The sequence below is a fragment of the Oncorhynchus keta genome, chromosome 30 (assembly GCF_023373465.1).
Source record: "Oncorhynchus keta strain PuntledgeMale-10-30-2019 chromosome 30, Oket_V2, whole genome shotgun sequence".
In the NCBI taxonomy this organism is placed as follows: Eukaryota; Metazoa; Chordata; class Actinopteri; order Salmoniformes; family Salmonidae; genus Oncorhynchus; species Oncorhynchus keta.
In genome coordinates this window covers 11,356,784-11,369,570 of record NC_068450.1, presented here as the reverse complement: position 1 = coordinate 11,369,570, position 12,787 = coordinate 11,356,784, and the positions used below count along the sequence as shown (strand labels likewise).

General features: G+C 43.5%; 3 protein-coding genes across 3 annotated transcripts in view; 1 reads left to right on the top strand and 2 right to left on the bottom strand.

Annotated features, from left to right (window-relative positions):
* Positions 1 to 70: 70 nt before the first annotated feature.
* Positions 71 to 3,506, bottom strand: LOC118363226 (cytochrome b-c1 complex subunit 8-like). The gene is made up of 3 exons (XM_035743895.1): positions 3,348 to 3,506; positions 1,304 to 1,475; positions 71 to 241 (listed from the first exon to the last, which is right to left on the bottom strand). The coding sequence occupies exons 2-3, from the start codon at positions 1,455 to 1,457 to the stop codon at positions 147 to 149; spliced, it is 249 nt and encodes an 82-aa protein (XP_035599788.1). The 5' UTR covers positions 1,458 to 1,475; positions 3,348 to 3,506; the 3' UTR covers positions 71 to 146.
* Positions 3,507 to 8,576: 5,070 nt separating this feature from the next.
* Positions 8,577 to 12,523, bottom strand: gdf9 (growth differentiation factor 9). Its single transcript, XM_035743894.2, has 3 exons — positions 12,024 to 12,523; positions 10,179 to 10,411; positions 8,577 to 9,991 (listed from the first exon to the last, which is right to left on the bottom strand). The coding sequence occupies exons 1-3, from the start codon at positions 12,364 to 12,366 to the stop codon at positions 9,260 to 9,262; spliced, it is 1,308 nt and encodes a 435-aa protein (XP_035599787.1). The 5' UTR covers positions 12,367 to 12,523; the 3' UTR covers positions 8,577 to 9,259.
* LOC118363225 (septin-8-A-like) overlaps positions 12,469 to 12,787 on the top strand; it is a 36,878-nt gene continuing 36,559 nt past the window's right edge. Inside the window, exon 1 of the mRNA XM_052487556.1 lies at positions 12,469 to 12,593. The gene's annotated coding sequence lies outside the window, so the exon portion shown is untranslated. The remainder of the gene's footprint in view (positions 12,594 to 12,787) is intronic.

Below are 12,787 nucleotides of genomic sequence, written 5' to 3'. Positions count from 1 at the left end.
GCAGGAAGACAGCAAACCATTCATCCCAGATATCCAGGTGAGGTGGTATCAAACAGGAAGAAAAAAATAATTTCTCTGATAAATATTATCTTTATTGACGAAACATACAGTGAAGGTTTAAACGGGGGGGGGGGAGACTCTTCATTTCACTCTTCATTCTCGTAGTCGGCAGCTACCTTCCTCTTTCCTTCTGAGTGGACATGGTTTCCCCAGGTGTATGTCAGGTACATGCAGATCATAGCTGGAAGAGAAGAACGGGAGAAGACCGGTTAGCGACTGAAAACAGGGATGTGTCTCGGGAGGTATACACTGAAAGATACGAGCAATGCATGTTTAGTTAGGCCATTTAAAACATCCCAAGAGCCAGAGATTTTAGACATGGGCAGACAGAAATTGTAATGAGAGTTACACAGCTATCCAACTACAGCGAACTGACTACACATTGAGAAGATTCTTTCAACCGACTACCTGCATCTTTAGAGTGAAGCTACATCCATAAAAATCAGTAGAATGGTTCCGATTGGAGAGTAGTCTAAGGAGTTACTACGGACACTGGTTCGATCCAGGGCTGTATCACAACCGGCCGTGATCAGGAGTCCCATAGGTCGGCGTAACAATTGGTCCAGCATTGTCCGGATTAGAGGGTTTGGCCGGAGTAGGCCTTAATTGTAAATAATTTGTTCTTAACTGACTTGCCAATTAAATATATATTTAAAAAATAATTTAATCACTGAACAAGAAAATATTAAATCCAGTTCAGATACCTACCCCCTGACCAAATCAAAACCTAATATGGAGGCACGTTTCCTCTACTTCCTGTCTGAGGCAGCATGGTGCCCATATTGTGAGGCTGATTAAGACAAACAGATGTGAAACAGACCATTGTGCGGGCAAAATGAGAATAAGACATGGAATCAATATTTAGATTTGGTGAGGGAGTAACATCTAAACTGAAGTTAATAGTTTCTTGTTCACTGCTCAACGATGCAAACGGTGATTCGCCAATGTGAACCATTCTACCAATTATGGATGTAGCTTCAGACGCTGCTAGCATGTAGTCATTGGACCATGACTTATCTCCCACGCTGTCACAATGGAATGCCCTTAGACCTCGTCTTATTAAATAATTAAATGTGGAGGTCTAATTTGGCCTACATGAGGCCATATTTATCAAGACGAGAACAGATCTGAAAATGGGGAGAGAGAAAAAGACTTCAGAATTTGGATGGAGAGGTTTTATAACATGGAAATATCCTGCCTGGTTCTTCCCAGAAAGCAACGTGTAAACTCTGGGAGGACTTACGTGGAGCAACTTTGAAGACAGACGATGTGAATCGTCTCCAGACGTTGGGGATTCCTTTAGAGAAGTAGTTGGGGAAAGCCCTCTGCTCGAAGGGGGACAGACTGTAGGTGATCACGTGCCTGATCTTGGCCAAATCTCCAAAGTGACGACCCATGGTGTCTAGAGAGACGATCTGAAATTACCAAAGAGTATAAAGGGTATCGATGAGGAAAAAGGTGCAGTAGTTTAGATTTTCCAACGCAGTCGTCACACAACTAGCATAATGACATTAAATGGGCATCTTGCCTGACGACAAACTAAATTCTTCAGCTGCTCTATGTTCGCCACATACTTCATTCAGTCTGGGACTGCCATCGTTTGTGGTGGTCAAAATGAGGAGTTTTACAATACAAAGTCATAAGCAATTGTACCAATCAGAGTATCAAAGCCAATTGTTAATTTTCTAAATGTGGCTTGTGTTCTGGCTCTTGCCCAAGCCATTAGTTTCAGGGACCAATTAGAATGTTTAGAACGCGTTTGCGTTCTGGAATTCATCGGGGAGGTAATCAGATCCAGACTCATTGCGGAGAAGAAATTAACTTCCATGTAGCGTTTGGCCCGGAGCAAGGAGTTTTGGTAGCCAGGCAAATGTGCATCTCCTCTTTCTAAGAAATGGCAAACATGAGAGTCAGCCAGTCCTCCACAACAGTAGTCAGAATATATTATTCGGACCCTACGCTTGTTTACAGCTGCACTGGGGTCAGACAGGCTTCCTGTTTAGATGAAGCATTTCCCTACACTCGCGTTAACATCTGCTAACCACGTGACCAATAAAATGCGGAGCCGGCGCGAGATATGGCTCAAAATATACCTCAATCCAGATTGAACGATTGCTAGTTTTTCTGGAAAACTGCCCTTTTCATCTCATCCTCATTCTAGGTAGCAGAAGTACCAGCAGCCATTTTTAATGGCAGTGTCAACAAAGGAGCCAATCAGCTCCTTTGTTGTTCAATGTGAAGTGCCATTCCATAATGTCTGCTGTAGCTACTGCTAGCTAGCATGGGGAGGAGAACAGCAGTCGTTCAATCTTCTGTGTAACAATTGGGATTATGGGACAATTCTGAGTACAAAGCAATTTCTCATCCCTGGATTGAGCTACAATACATGACCAAAAGTATGTGGACACCTGTATGTCGAACATCTCATTCCAAAATCATGGGCATTATTATGGAGTTGGTCCCCCCCTTTGCTGCTTTAACAGCCTCTACTCTTCTGAGAAGGCTTTCCACTAGTCTTGGACGTTTCCACTTCACAATAACACCACCTATTAGTTGACCAGGGCAACTCTAGTTGGGCAGAAATCTGACTGACTTGTTGGCAAGGTGGCATCCTATGACGGTCCACGTAGAGCGTCACTGAGCTCTTCATTAAGGCCATTCTAATGCCAATGTTGGTCTATGGAGATTGCATGGCTGTGTGTTCGATTTTATACACCTGTCAGCAATGGGTGTGACTGAAATAGCCAAATCCACTCATTTGAAGGGGTGTCCACAAAACTATGTACAAGTGTTTTCCGAGCCATATCTAGTGCCGGCTCAGCAGTGTATTAAATCTATACAGGAAGCCTGTCCGACCCCAGTAAAAATGACATGGCAATAGACATGTTTGGACGTGATTCCTTCATTTCCAAACACAACTGGATGGCAAACATTATATTAACTAAAGCGTTAGCCAAGTTAACACCATACATTCGATGACATCGGTCACTTAGTCACCGATTGATATTACGACAGGTAAACTCGTGTCTGAGAGATAATATAAAATATGAAAATGGTAAAACTTAGCTAGATAGAAAAGGAGATTGTACAAGAGGGCAACCAGCTAACCAGCACAAGTAGCTAACATGAAGACCTTGCTTGACATTCACGCCACGATTTAAAAGGTGTGTAATGGCACGATACTCTTACTTCGTAAAATCCCAAGAACATAGACTGATATAACACTTATACAAGTGATTAACATTGTGAAATGAATCCCAAAACCTTGACCTTTCAGTGTCTCTTACCTTACTGCTTCTCAAGACGCAGATTAATTGCTGTTGGTGTGGTCTGCCCTAGATCGCTGAGCTATAATAAAAAACTCTGGATTGGTTCAACAACCAGCAGAAGTTGCCTTACGTAACTTCCGTTCTTTTTCTTCTTCTATGATATATTGGCGGTCCACAAACAAACGTTAAAGGTGCATGCCGCCACCTACTGTGCTGGAGTGTGTGGTCATCAAGGTTTTACAACATTTCTAAATCCTCTTACCTAACTCCGTAGGTAAAATCAAAAAGAGCCCTAATAACTTCTAATAGACCCTTCCCCCAAATCCAGTCCAAACCCCCCGACTCTGTCAAACCTCAAATACCCTACACTTCAATCTATCCCTCTCTTCAACATGCTGACAACAATATAACAACACATGCTCCAACATTTCAGCAACCATACACTCCAGATACAAACCATTCACATGCTTGCCAACTAGATGCAATGACGAGTTCAATGTTTGCTGTCCGTGACACTTCCTACCTTCAAACATTATGTTAAAGTTCCAACTCGTATGGACAAGCCCATTGGCCCTCTCTGCACCAATAGGAATGATGCATACTGCTCGACTGCTCTGCCTCCGCTAGGACAGTCTGACCACAACCTGATCCAGCTGCTACCAGAATACAGCCCACTGGTCCAGAGGCAACGCATCACTCAGACAGTGATTCACGAATGGACACTCGAAGCTGGAGAGGCACTGCAGAGTTGCTTTGAAGGTACAGATTGGAATCTATTTATAGACGATTGGGAGGAGGATCTGAATAGTATTTCTGAATGTAATAACAGATTATTTTAACTTCTGTACTGACAATGTGGTGCCAAGCAAAACGGTGAAGTGAAAAACAATAAGCCATGGGTCACAAAATACATCAAGGAGGCACTGAACAGGAAGAAGAAGGCTTTTGAAAATGGACAAGGGGATGAGTTGAGAGAGGTACAGAAGGAGATTAAAGGGCTGATCAAGAAGGGCGAACATGAATACAAACTGAAGTTAGAACTCAAGCTGAAAGTGAATAACATGAAGAATGTCTGGGATGGTGTGAAGAAGATAACAGGCTACAGCACCAGGGGACAACTACCCCAGGAGACAACTACCCCGGGAGACAACTACCCCAGGGGACAAATACCCCAGGGGACAACTACCCCAGGAGACAACTACCCCAGGAGACAACTACCCCAGGAGACAACTATCCCAGGAGACAACTACACCAGAGGACAACTGCCCCAGGAGACAACTACCCCAGGGGACAACTACCCCAGAGGAGAACTACCCCAGGAGACAACTACCCCAGGAGACAACTACCCCAGGAGACAACTACACCAGGGGACAACTACCCCAGGAGACAACTACCCCAGGGGACAACTACCCCAGGGGACAACTACCCCAGGAGACAACTACCCCAGGAGACAACTCCCCCAGGGGACAACTACCCCAGGAGACAACTACCCCAGGAGACAACTACCCCAGGAGAGAACTACCCCAGGAAGAGTAACTGCTGCAAAAACAAATACAAAACCACAGAGTGATGAAGAAAGGGACAGAGCCACAGAGTTGAACCATTTTTGTTTACCAGAATCGATAAGTATGATTTCTCAGCAGAGCAACAGCAGATAGGGGAGGTGCTGGACTCTGATCTGGGAAGCACTGAGCCCATGAGCATCTGGGAGGAACAAGTAAAGGTCTGGCTATGTGAAGCAGCTGAAGAGGCTCAGTCACAGTAAGTCTGCCTGATGTGGTTAAAGCCAGAGTACTCGAGGTATGTGCTAATCAACTGGCTGTCATACTGCAGTAGATTTTCAACCTGTCCCTAATATTATCAGATATTTATACTAAATGAAAAACATCCTGCAAAGTGCCCATCTCAGAGAAAGCAGGAGGGACTGAAATACTTTAGACCAGTGGCTTTGACCTCACAAGTCATGAAAACCTCTGAGCGGGTTTCAATGCCCTTATTAAGAGTTTAGGTAGCAGCCTCTTTGGATCTTTCGCAATTTGCCTACTGCCCAGAAAGTGGTGTTGACGATGCTCTGCGATATGAGCACCTGGAGTGGCACGGTTGTGTGGTGAGTACAATGTTCTTTGACTTCTCCAGTGCTTTCATTGCCATACTACCCCACCTGCTGGCCCGAAAAGCTCACGTAAACTCACGTAGGACATTCACGTAAATCCACACACTATCAAATGGATTGTGAACTACATGACCAATAGACTACAGTTCGTAAGACTGAATCAGGCAGCATCAGATCGGATATGTACGAACACAGGAGCACCGCACGGGACGGTCAGCTTTTCTGTTGACCCTTTACACAAATTACTTTACACACAACAATGAACTGAGCCACTTACAGAAATTCTCTGGTGAGTCTGTTATAGTCAGCTGTGTGATGAGAGGAGACTCTGTTGTAGTCAGCTGTGTGATGAGTGGAGATTCTGTCGTAGTCAGCTGTGTGATGAGAGGAGACTCTGCTATAGTCAGCTGTGTGATGAGAGGAGACTCTGCCATAGTCAGCAGTGTGATGAGAGGAGACTCTGCTATAGTCCGCTGTGTGATGAGAGGAGACTCTGCTATAGTCCGCTGTGTGATGAGAGGAGACTCTGCCATAGTCAGCTGTGTGATGAGAGGAGACTCTGCCATAGTCAGCTGTGTGATGAGAGGAGACTCTGCTATAGTCTGCTGTGTGATGAGAGGAGACTCTGCTATAGTCCGCTGTGTGATGAGAGATGACGAAGCTCATCACAGGGATATAACAGAGTCCTTTATGAAATGGTGTGAGGCCACACAAATCTCTCAGTTTCTACAAAATAAATAAATAATCCAGACTGTCTACTGACACACACCCACTCCACAGCAGTCTAATGACACACACCCACTCCACAGCAGTCTAATGACTCACACCCACTCCACAGCAGTCTAATGACACACAAGAGCAGCTTCAGTAGCAGGTTTGTGCTGCCCAGATATTCCACAGAAAGTTTTAGATGGCCATTTTTACCCACAGATATGATACTTTTTAATTGGTATTATGGATCAACTGTTTTGTGAGGTCTTTCAATTGGAAAATGTTGTTGCTTGTTTTCTCCAGAGTAGGATAGAAAATAGCACTTGAATCATACTATAATTTTATGGATACTAAGGTTGGTGCATGTACCTTTGTCTTAATGTGTTTTTATTTTATTGTTTTATCACGTGTTTGTCCTGGTTGCGTGTTCTGTCATTGTAAGTCATTGATGATGCATGCTGTGAAAAAACGATTTCCCAAGTTGGAATTAGTAAAGTAATACTCGACTCAATGTCCTAAACACAACCAAGCAAACACCACCTCTTCCTTCCTAATCTGACCTTTGATTCTTGGTCAGGCAACCTTTCTTAGGAAGGCATATAAATGCCGGCCCTTGGGCTCAGAGTCTCATCTCTTCTGACACACATCTATCAAAATGGCTGTGATCTTACGTCTGGCCTCACCTCTACCCAGTGGAACATTATCAATTATATCTAGTTTCAAAGCTCTTTTGGCTAACTGGTCTTCAATTTCATTCCCTTCCACACCTGAATGTGCTGGGACCCAGCAGAATCTCACTACTACACCCAGGTCTCTCTATTCTCCATAATAACATGAATATCTCCAATAGTAGGTCACTCCTATTTAGATTGACCAGATGATAAACTATTCAATACAGATAGAGAATCTGAGTATACTATAATTCTAACAGGTTGTATGTCCTCCACCCACTGGAGGGCTAACTTCCATTCTCTTCTTCTACACGTGTGATATATCTGAACATTTAGATTCTACTGCCACCATGTGGTTAAGCATAGCCAGCAGCTCATTCTGTGGAATGAATCATCCCACACTTTTTAAAATTTCATTTTCTATTTTTATTCAAAGTTTATTTAACTAGGCAAGTCCGTTAAGAATAAATTCTTATTTACAATGACGACCTACCCCGGCCAAACCCTAACCTGGACGACGCTGGGCCAATTGTGCGCCGCCCTATGGGACTCCCAATCACGGCCGGTTGTGAGACACCTTCGAATCGAACCAGGGTCTGTAATGATGCCTCTAGCGCTGAGATGCAGTGCCTTAGACCCCTGCACCACAGACACCCCACACTGGGGCATCATGCACCCTCAAAACCTGAGGGGGCACAAAGTACATGAGGATGTTTTGAAGGGGGTGGTCTGTAGTGGGTCTAGGCCCCCCTTACAAAATTTGCATTTCAAACCCCTGAAACAGCTTTTTTATTCAGTCAAGAGCCATAATCATTATGCTTAATTCTGTTGCTTCATTCCTGACTGGTGCTTTAAAGTATGCTTCTCTGCAAAAATCTGGGTAAAATATTTAACAAAATGGGAGTCTTATTCAGTACATTTAGTTATAATTTGACCTTGCCAGCAGGCATGCCAGCTAAGATAATTAGAAAAGATAGCAATTCTAAACTTGATTGATAGCCTGAAATGGCTTCTTGGTAGCTAGTTGAGGTTGAGAACCAATCTGGGCTAGCTAAAACCAACACACAAAAACAAACAAAAAAAAAGTATCCCGTTTGTGTTTGTTTTTACAGGACCAATTTGAGGGGGCACGTATCCCTAGGATCCCACAGAAAGCAGACAACTAAGCTGATAAACCTTTGCCAAGCAGTATGTTAACTATCCATCTAGTGCAGGAGTCAATTCAGACAAGATTGCAGACACACAAACTTTAAAGTGAAAGGATACGTAGTCAGTTGTACAACTAAATGCATCTTCTGCATTTAACCCAACCCCTCTGAATCGGAGGGCTGCCTTAAATCCACGTCGTCAACGCCCGGGGAACAGCGGCTAGTGTGTTCTCAGCAGTCAAACGTGTCTGTAAGTCAGAACCAATAAGCCGTGCAATTTAGAATTATTTATATGGAATAGAACAAGGATCTTTGTGTACTCTTTATTTTTTTCAAACTAATATTTTAAGTTATCAAATTTAACATTGTGATAATCAGTGAGCCAAACAAGACTGTACAATATTTTTTTTTGTTGTTGCATAAATAGACGACATGCATTTTAGTTAAATTTGCCAATACAAATTCATATAGGTATGCAGTCATTTCATGACCCAGGGTAATAAATACACACTGAAACATCAAGTTGGCCATACAAGATAACTTACATTCTGGACCGTATGAAAAGAGAAGTTGTCCATAAAACAACCGTCTGCAATCCCCAGGAATAAAATGAAACGTGAAAGTGTTTGAGACGAGTATATAGGACTACTTTAAAACAATATTTTGTCCAAAACAGATGTACTTAAAATGTACCAGTTAGTGTGAAAGAATAATGACAAAACACCCCAAATAAATTAACAAAAATAACTTAAATCATATTAATAATAAATTATATCAAATTAATTTGTAAAATATCAATCCATGCATGTCAACACATTGCAAAAGCAGATGACAAACAAGACGTCTTCACAACATTCCTCCTATCACTTCACATAAACAAAGAGAAAATAATGCCATATCTTCCATTTAGATAAAAAAAATACTTTGGCAAGTGAGTAAATACATCTGTTCTAGATCAAACCAAACTCAACGCACTGATGTTTTGACAAAGACACGGATGTTTTGACATGAAGTCACAAGACCAGGATGTTACAATAGACAATTAATGTGAGGAAGTAATTGAAGTCAAGCGATTGAGGATGGAATAAGTTGAGCGGCAGTCAACGCAGTAGGTAGGTTAACAGTCAAAGTGTTGAGGCTGGTAAAACGTCATCAGGCAGGAAGGTAGGTAGGGTCGGGGTCAATTCCATTTCAATTCAGTCACTTTTTACATTGAAAAGTATTTAGAACAATTGGAATTTCAATTTAGATTGAAATGGAATTGAGCCCGACCCTGGAGGTGGGACTTTAGCGACATGTGCACCTCGTAGCGATCATTTCATCTAACTCCTTGTAGGCGAGGGAGTCAGCTTCAAGGGTTAAAACACTCAGGGGGTTGTACTCTGAAGGAACACAGGAAGGTCTTGGCACAGAAGAGTCCAGTTTGTGGTAGATCATGTTCTGGAAGAAGGTGTGTCTGGGGGAGCCGTAGATGAACCCCACAGCCCTGGGACAGGTGCCTTTACAGTACCTGGGGTTGTACCTGTGGGGGAAAATGATCCAATGGCTCAGTTTGAGCTCACTGAAGCTCACTCTGAAGTCGTACAAGGCACAGTCACTCGTAGGGAAGTCAGAACTCGGGAGGAGGTCCGGGAGGAAGGTCCTCGTTTTGTCTCCGGCGTTGTTCGTCAACAGATATGGAGATTCTCTCCTCAGCCGCCTCCTCTCGCTCCGGATGATCCTTTGCTCTGGTTTGAACTCCGCCAGGCTCGCTAAGGTGTCCACCTCATTGGCAGACCTCGGATGACCTTGTGACGTGGTGGGCAGCCATCTTTGGTGAGCCAGCTCGCTGGTGTCGTTGAGGTACAGCAGCAAGGACGGAGACCTTAGGTGGAGCTCCATGGGGCTCCTAGCGCTCCACTCCTCTCCTCCAGCCTTAGCCTTCCTGCCTCTGCCCTCCACACAGGTCAGGTTGAGCAGTAGGTGAATGTCCTTCTTGTGGGACTGGATGAGAGGGCGGAGGAAAGCTGTGATGTCCACCTTGAGGGCCACAATGAAAATAAGTTAGCATTGTGGTTTAACATCCTCCGATTGTAAATGCAGTGTATCCACATAATTTTTTAAAAGCACAATTTAACAACCTATCAAATATAGCCCTTTATAGTCCTTATACAATTTTCCTGAGGTAACTAAATGTTTTTTTGCATTGAATTAAACCAAAAATCACCTCAACCCACTTCCTCCTGCGATCCGTGTGGAACAGGAAGTTAACCGAGTGATGGGTGCCTGGGCAGAGAGGACACTGATTGTGGGTATCCTGCTCTTTCACATCTTGGTAACACTGGTTAGTCATGAACGTGGCCTGCTCTTGGTCGAAGGAGTACAGCAGGACAGATTTCAGGAGCTGCTCCTTGGCTCTGACACGGCCCAAATTGTAGGAGAGGTCTTGCATGAAGAACTCTGAAGAGAAACATGGGAAATGTAGGCCTATAAGAAGTAGAACCAGAGACATCTAATTCACTCTTTTTTCTGCTTCATATACAGTTAAAAATTTTAAAAAAAATTACAAAAATTAAAAAAATTACAATGGTAAATGGCCTGAGTAGGACATCTTCATTTATTAACCATCTTTGGTAGAACTGTGACAACCTCTTTAGTAGCTTAATGAAGACTATAGGTTAGGCCTACATATGCTCGAAAAACATGGGACGAGTAAAAGCCCGAGGTAAAACCAAGTGTCAACTTCAATGGCCTAAAAATATCAAATAATATACACTGCACAAAAACCTAAAACACAAAATCTAAAGTGTTGGTCCCATGTTCCCTGAGCTGAAATAAAAACACATTTCCCCATACACACAAATAGCTTATTTCTCTCAAGTTCTGTGCACAAATTTGTTCACATCCCTGTTAGTGAGCATTTCTCCTTCTCCAAGATAATCCATCCACCTGACAGGTATGGCATATCAAAAAGAGCATGACCATTAAACAGCATTATCATTACACAGGTGTGCCTTGTGCTGTGGACAACAAAAGGCCATTGAAAAAAAAAGTGCAGTTGTGTCACAACAATACCACAGATAACAGAGCGTTCAATTAGCATGCTTACTGCAAAAATGTCCACCAGAGCTGTTGATAATTAAATTTTAATTTTTCTACCATAAGCCGCCTCCAACGTTTTTGAGAATTTGGCAGTAGGTCCAACCGGCCTCATAACCACGTGTAGCCATGCCAGGACCTCCACATCCGGTTTCTAAACCTGCAGGATCGTCTGAGACCAGCCACCTGGACAGCTGACAAAACTGTGGGCTGTCAAACCCTCAGGGAAGCTCATCTGCGTGCTCGTCGTCCTCACCAGGGTCTTGACCTGACTGCAGTTCGGCTTCGTATCCAACTTTGGTGGGCAAATGCACACCTTCAACAGCCACTGGCACGCTGGAGAAAGTTGCTCTTCCCCGATGCCTCCTGGTCGCTCTTCCCCGATGCCTCCTGGTCGCTCTTCCCCGATGCCTCCTGGTCGCTCTTCCCCGATGCCTCCTGGTCGCTCTTCCCCGATGCCTCCTGGTCGCTCTTCCCCGATGTTCCACAGAGCAATGAATCTGTAACTGCTCTCGTCGGACTTCGGTTGCATATTTTCTACAAATCTGAAAACCTTCACACTATTCTGAAGAATTGCATTATGGGCCCTAAAAGCACTTAGTGGCCACTACTTCACTTTTGGTGAATTTAGTATGACAGCTGGTAACTTTTGGCATAGTAACTATATCCATACTATGACCAATAAGCATATTAGACTCAATTTACGTCAGAACAGTATGGTTAGTATGAGTATTCAAACACAGCTCATGTCTTAAGCCTTAAAAGTCCTTCTTTAAAACGCCTCTTCTTCTCCATCGACACTGATTGAAGTGGATTTAACAAGAGACATCAATAAGGAATCATAACTTTCACCTGATCAGTCGGTCATGGAAAGAGCAGGTGTTCCTAATGTTTTGTACACTCAGTTTTAAATTAGTGTCCCAATGTAAGATAGGCCTTCCATGTTTTAAAAAATGGTTTACCCAAAACTCACCTTTGCTTTGCTCCAGGCACTCATCCCGCGGTGTTATAAGTCGAACTGTGTTGTACAAGTGGTTGTTCCCTTCCGAACTCCTCTCATGTCTTGAAGATATCCTGTACAGTCGTTTCATGTATCGAACATATCTCGACTCGGGTCTCATTACTGGGGTGGATCGCCATGGATCTCCCTGTGCGGTCAGCGCCTTCAGAAGGGGTGACAAGATACTGCCATGTTGGTATAAAACGGAATCGCCAAACTCGTCAGCAAGATTTGACGTGGTCGGGGACGATCCAAGTGAAAGGCCGCTGATCAAAAGTTGTAGTAAAACAGAGGTCAAGTGGAAGGGAGTCTCCATTGTAAATCAATCCGTCAACTTGCTGGAGAACGCTCTCAAGTCAACCAACCTATACACGAGTCTCTCAAATTGAACAGGTGTGCGCAATCAACTCTTACGACGAAAATGTGAAGGTCCTTTTGGACGGTAATGTCTGTACGCAGATGTAGAAATATGAACCGTTTCGAAGGAGCAACTTCAGGTGCCAGTGCATCGTAGAAGGACTGATTTTTATAAGCTGATTACAGGTGAGCACCGTCCGTGTAATTAACCAAGTCATAAATACCGTAAACATTTAACTGTGGCCACAAAATAATCTACTTCCATCAGAAGGCCAAAGTCGTGTCAGGGTGGGCTTGTACTGATACTCTGTCTGTCCGTACCTCCTTGTGTATTGTATTTCTGTCTCCAACTCTTCCACTTGACGTTTTTATCTCAATAT

Excerpts from the sequence above, each read along its gene's own strand:
- gdf9 (XM_035743894.2), bottom strand. The coding sequence starts at position 12,366 with ATGGAGACTCCCTTCCACTTGACCTCTGTTTTACTACAACTTTTGATC. Across the intron at positions 10,412-12,023 it reads GTGCCTGGAGCAAAGCAAAG|AGTTCTTCATGCAAGACCTC; the intron begins GTGAGTTTTGGG and ends GTTTCTCTTCAG. Across the intron at positions 9,992-10,178 it reads GCAGGAGGAAGTGGGTTGAG|GTGGACATCACAGCTTTCCT; the intron begins GTGATTTTTGGT and ends GTGGCCCTCAAG.
- LOC118363226 (XM_035743895.1), bottom strand. The coding sequence starts at position 1,457 with ATGGGTCGTCACTTTGGAGATTTGGCCAAGATCAGGCACGTGATCACC. Across the intron at positions 242-1,303 it reads TGTCTTCAAAGTTGCTCCAC|CTATGATCTGCATGTACCTG; the intron begins GTAAGTCCTCCC and ends CTTCTCTTCCAG.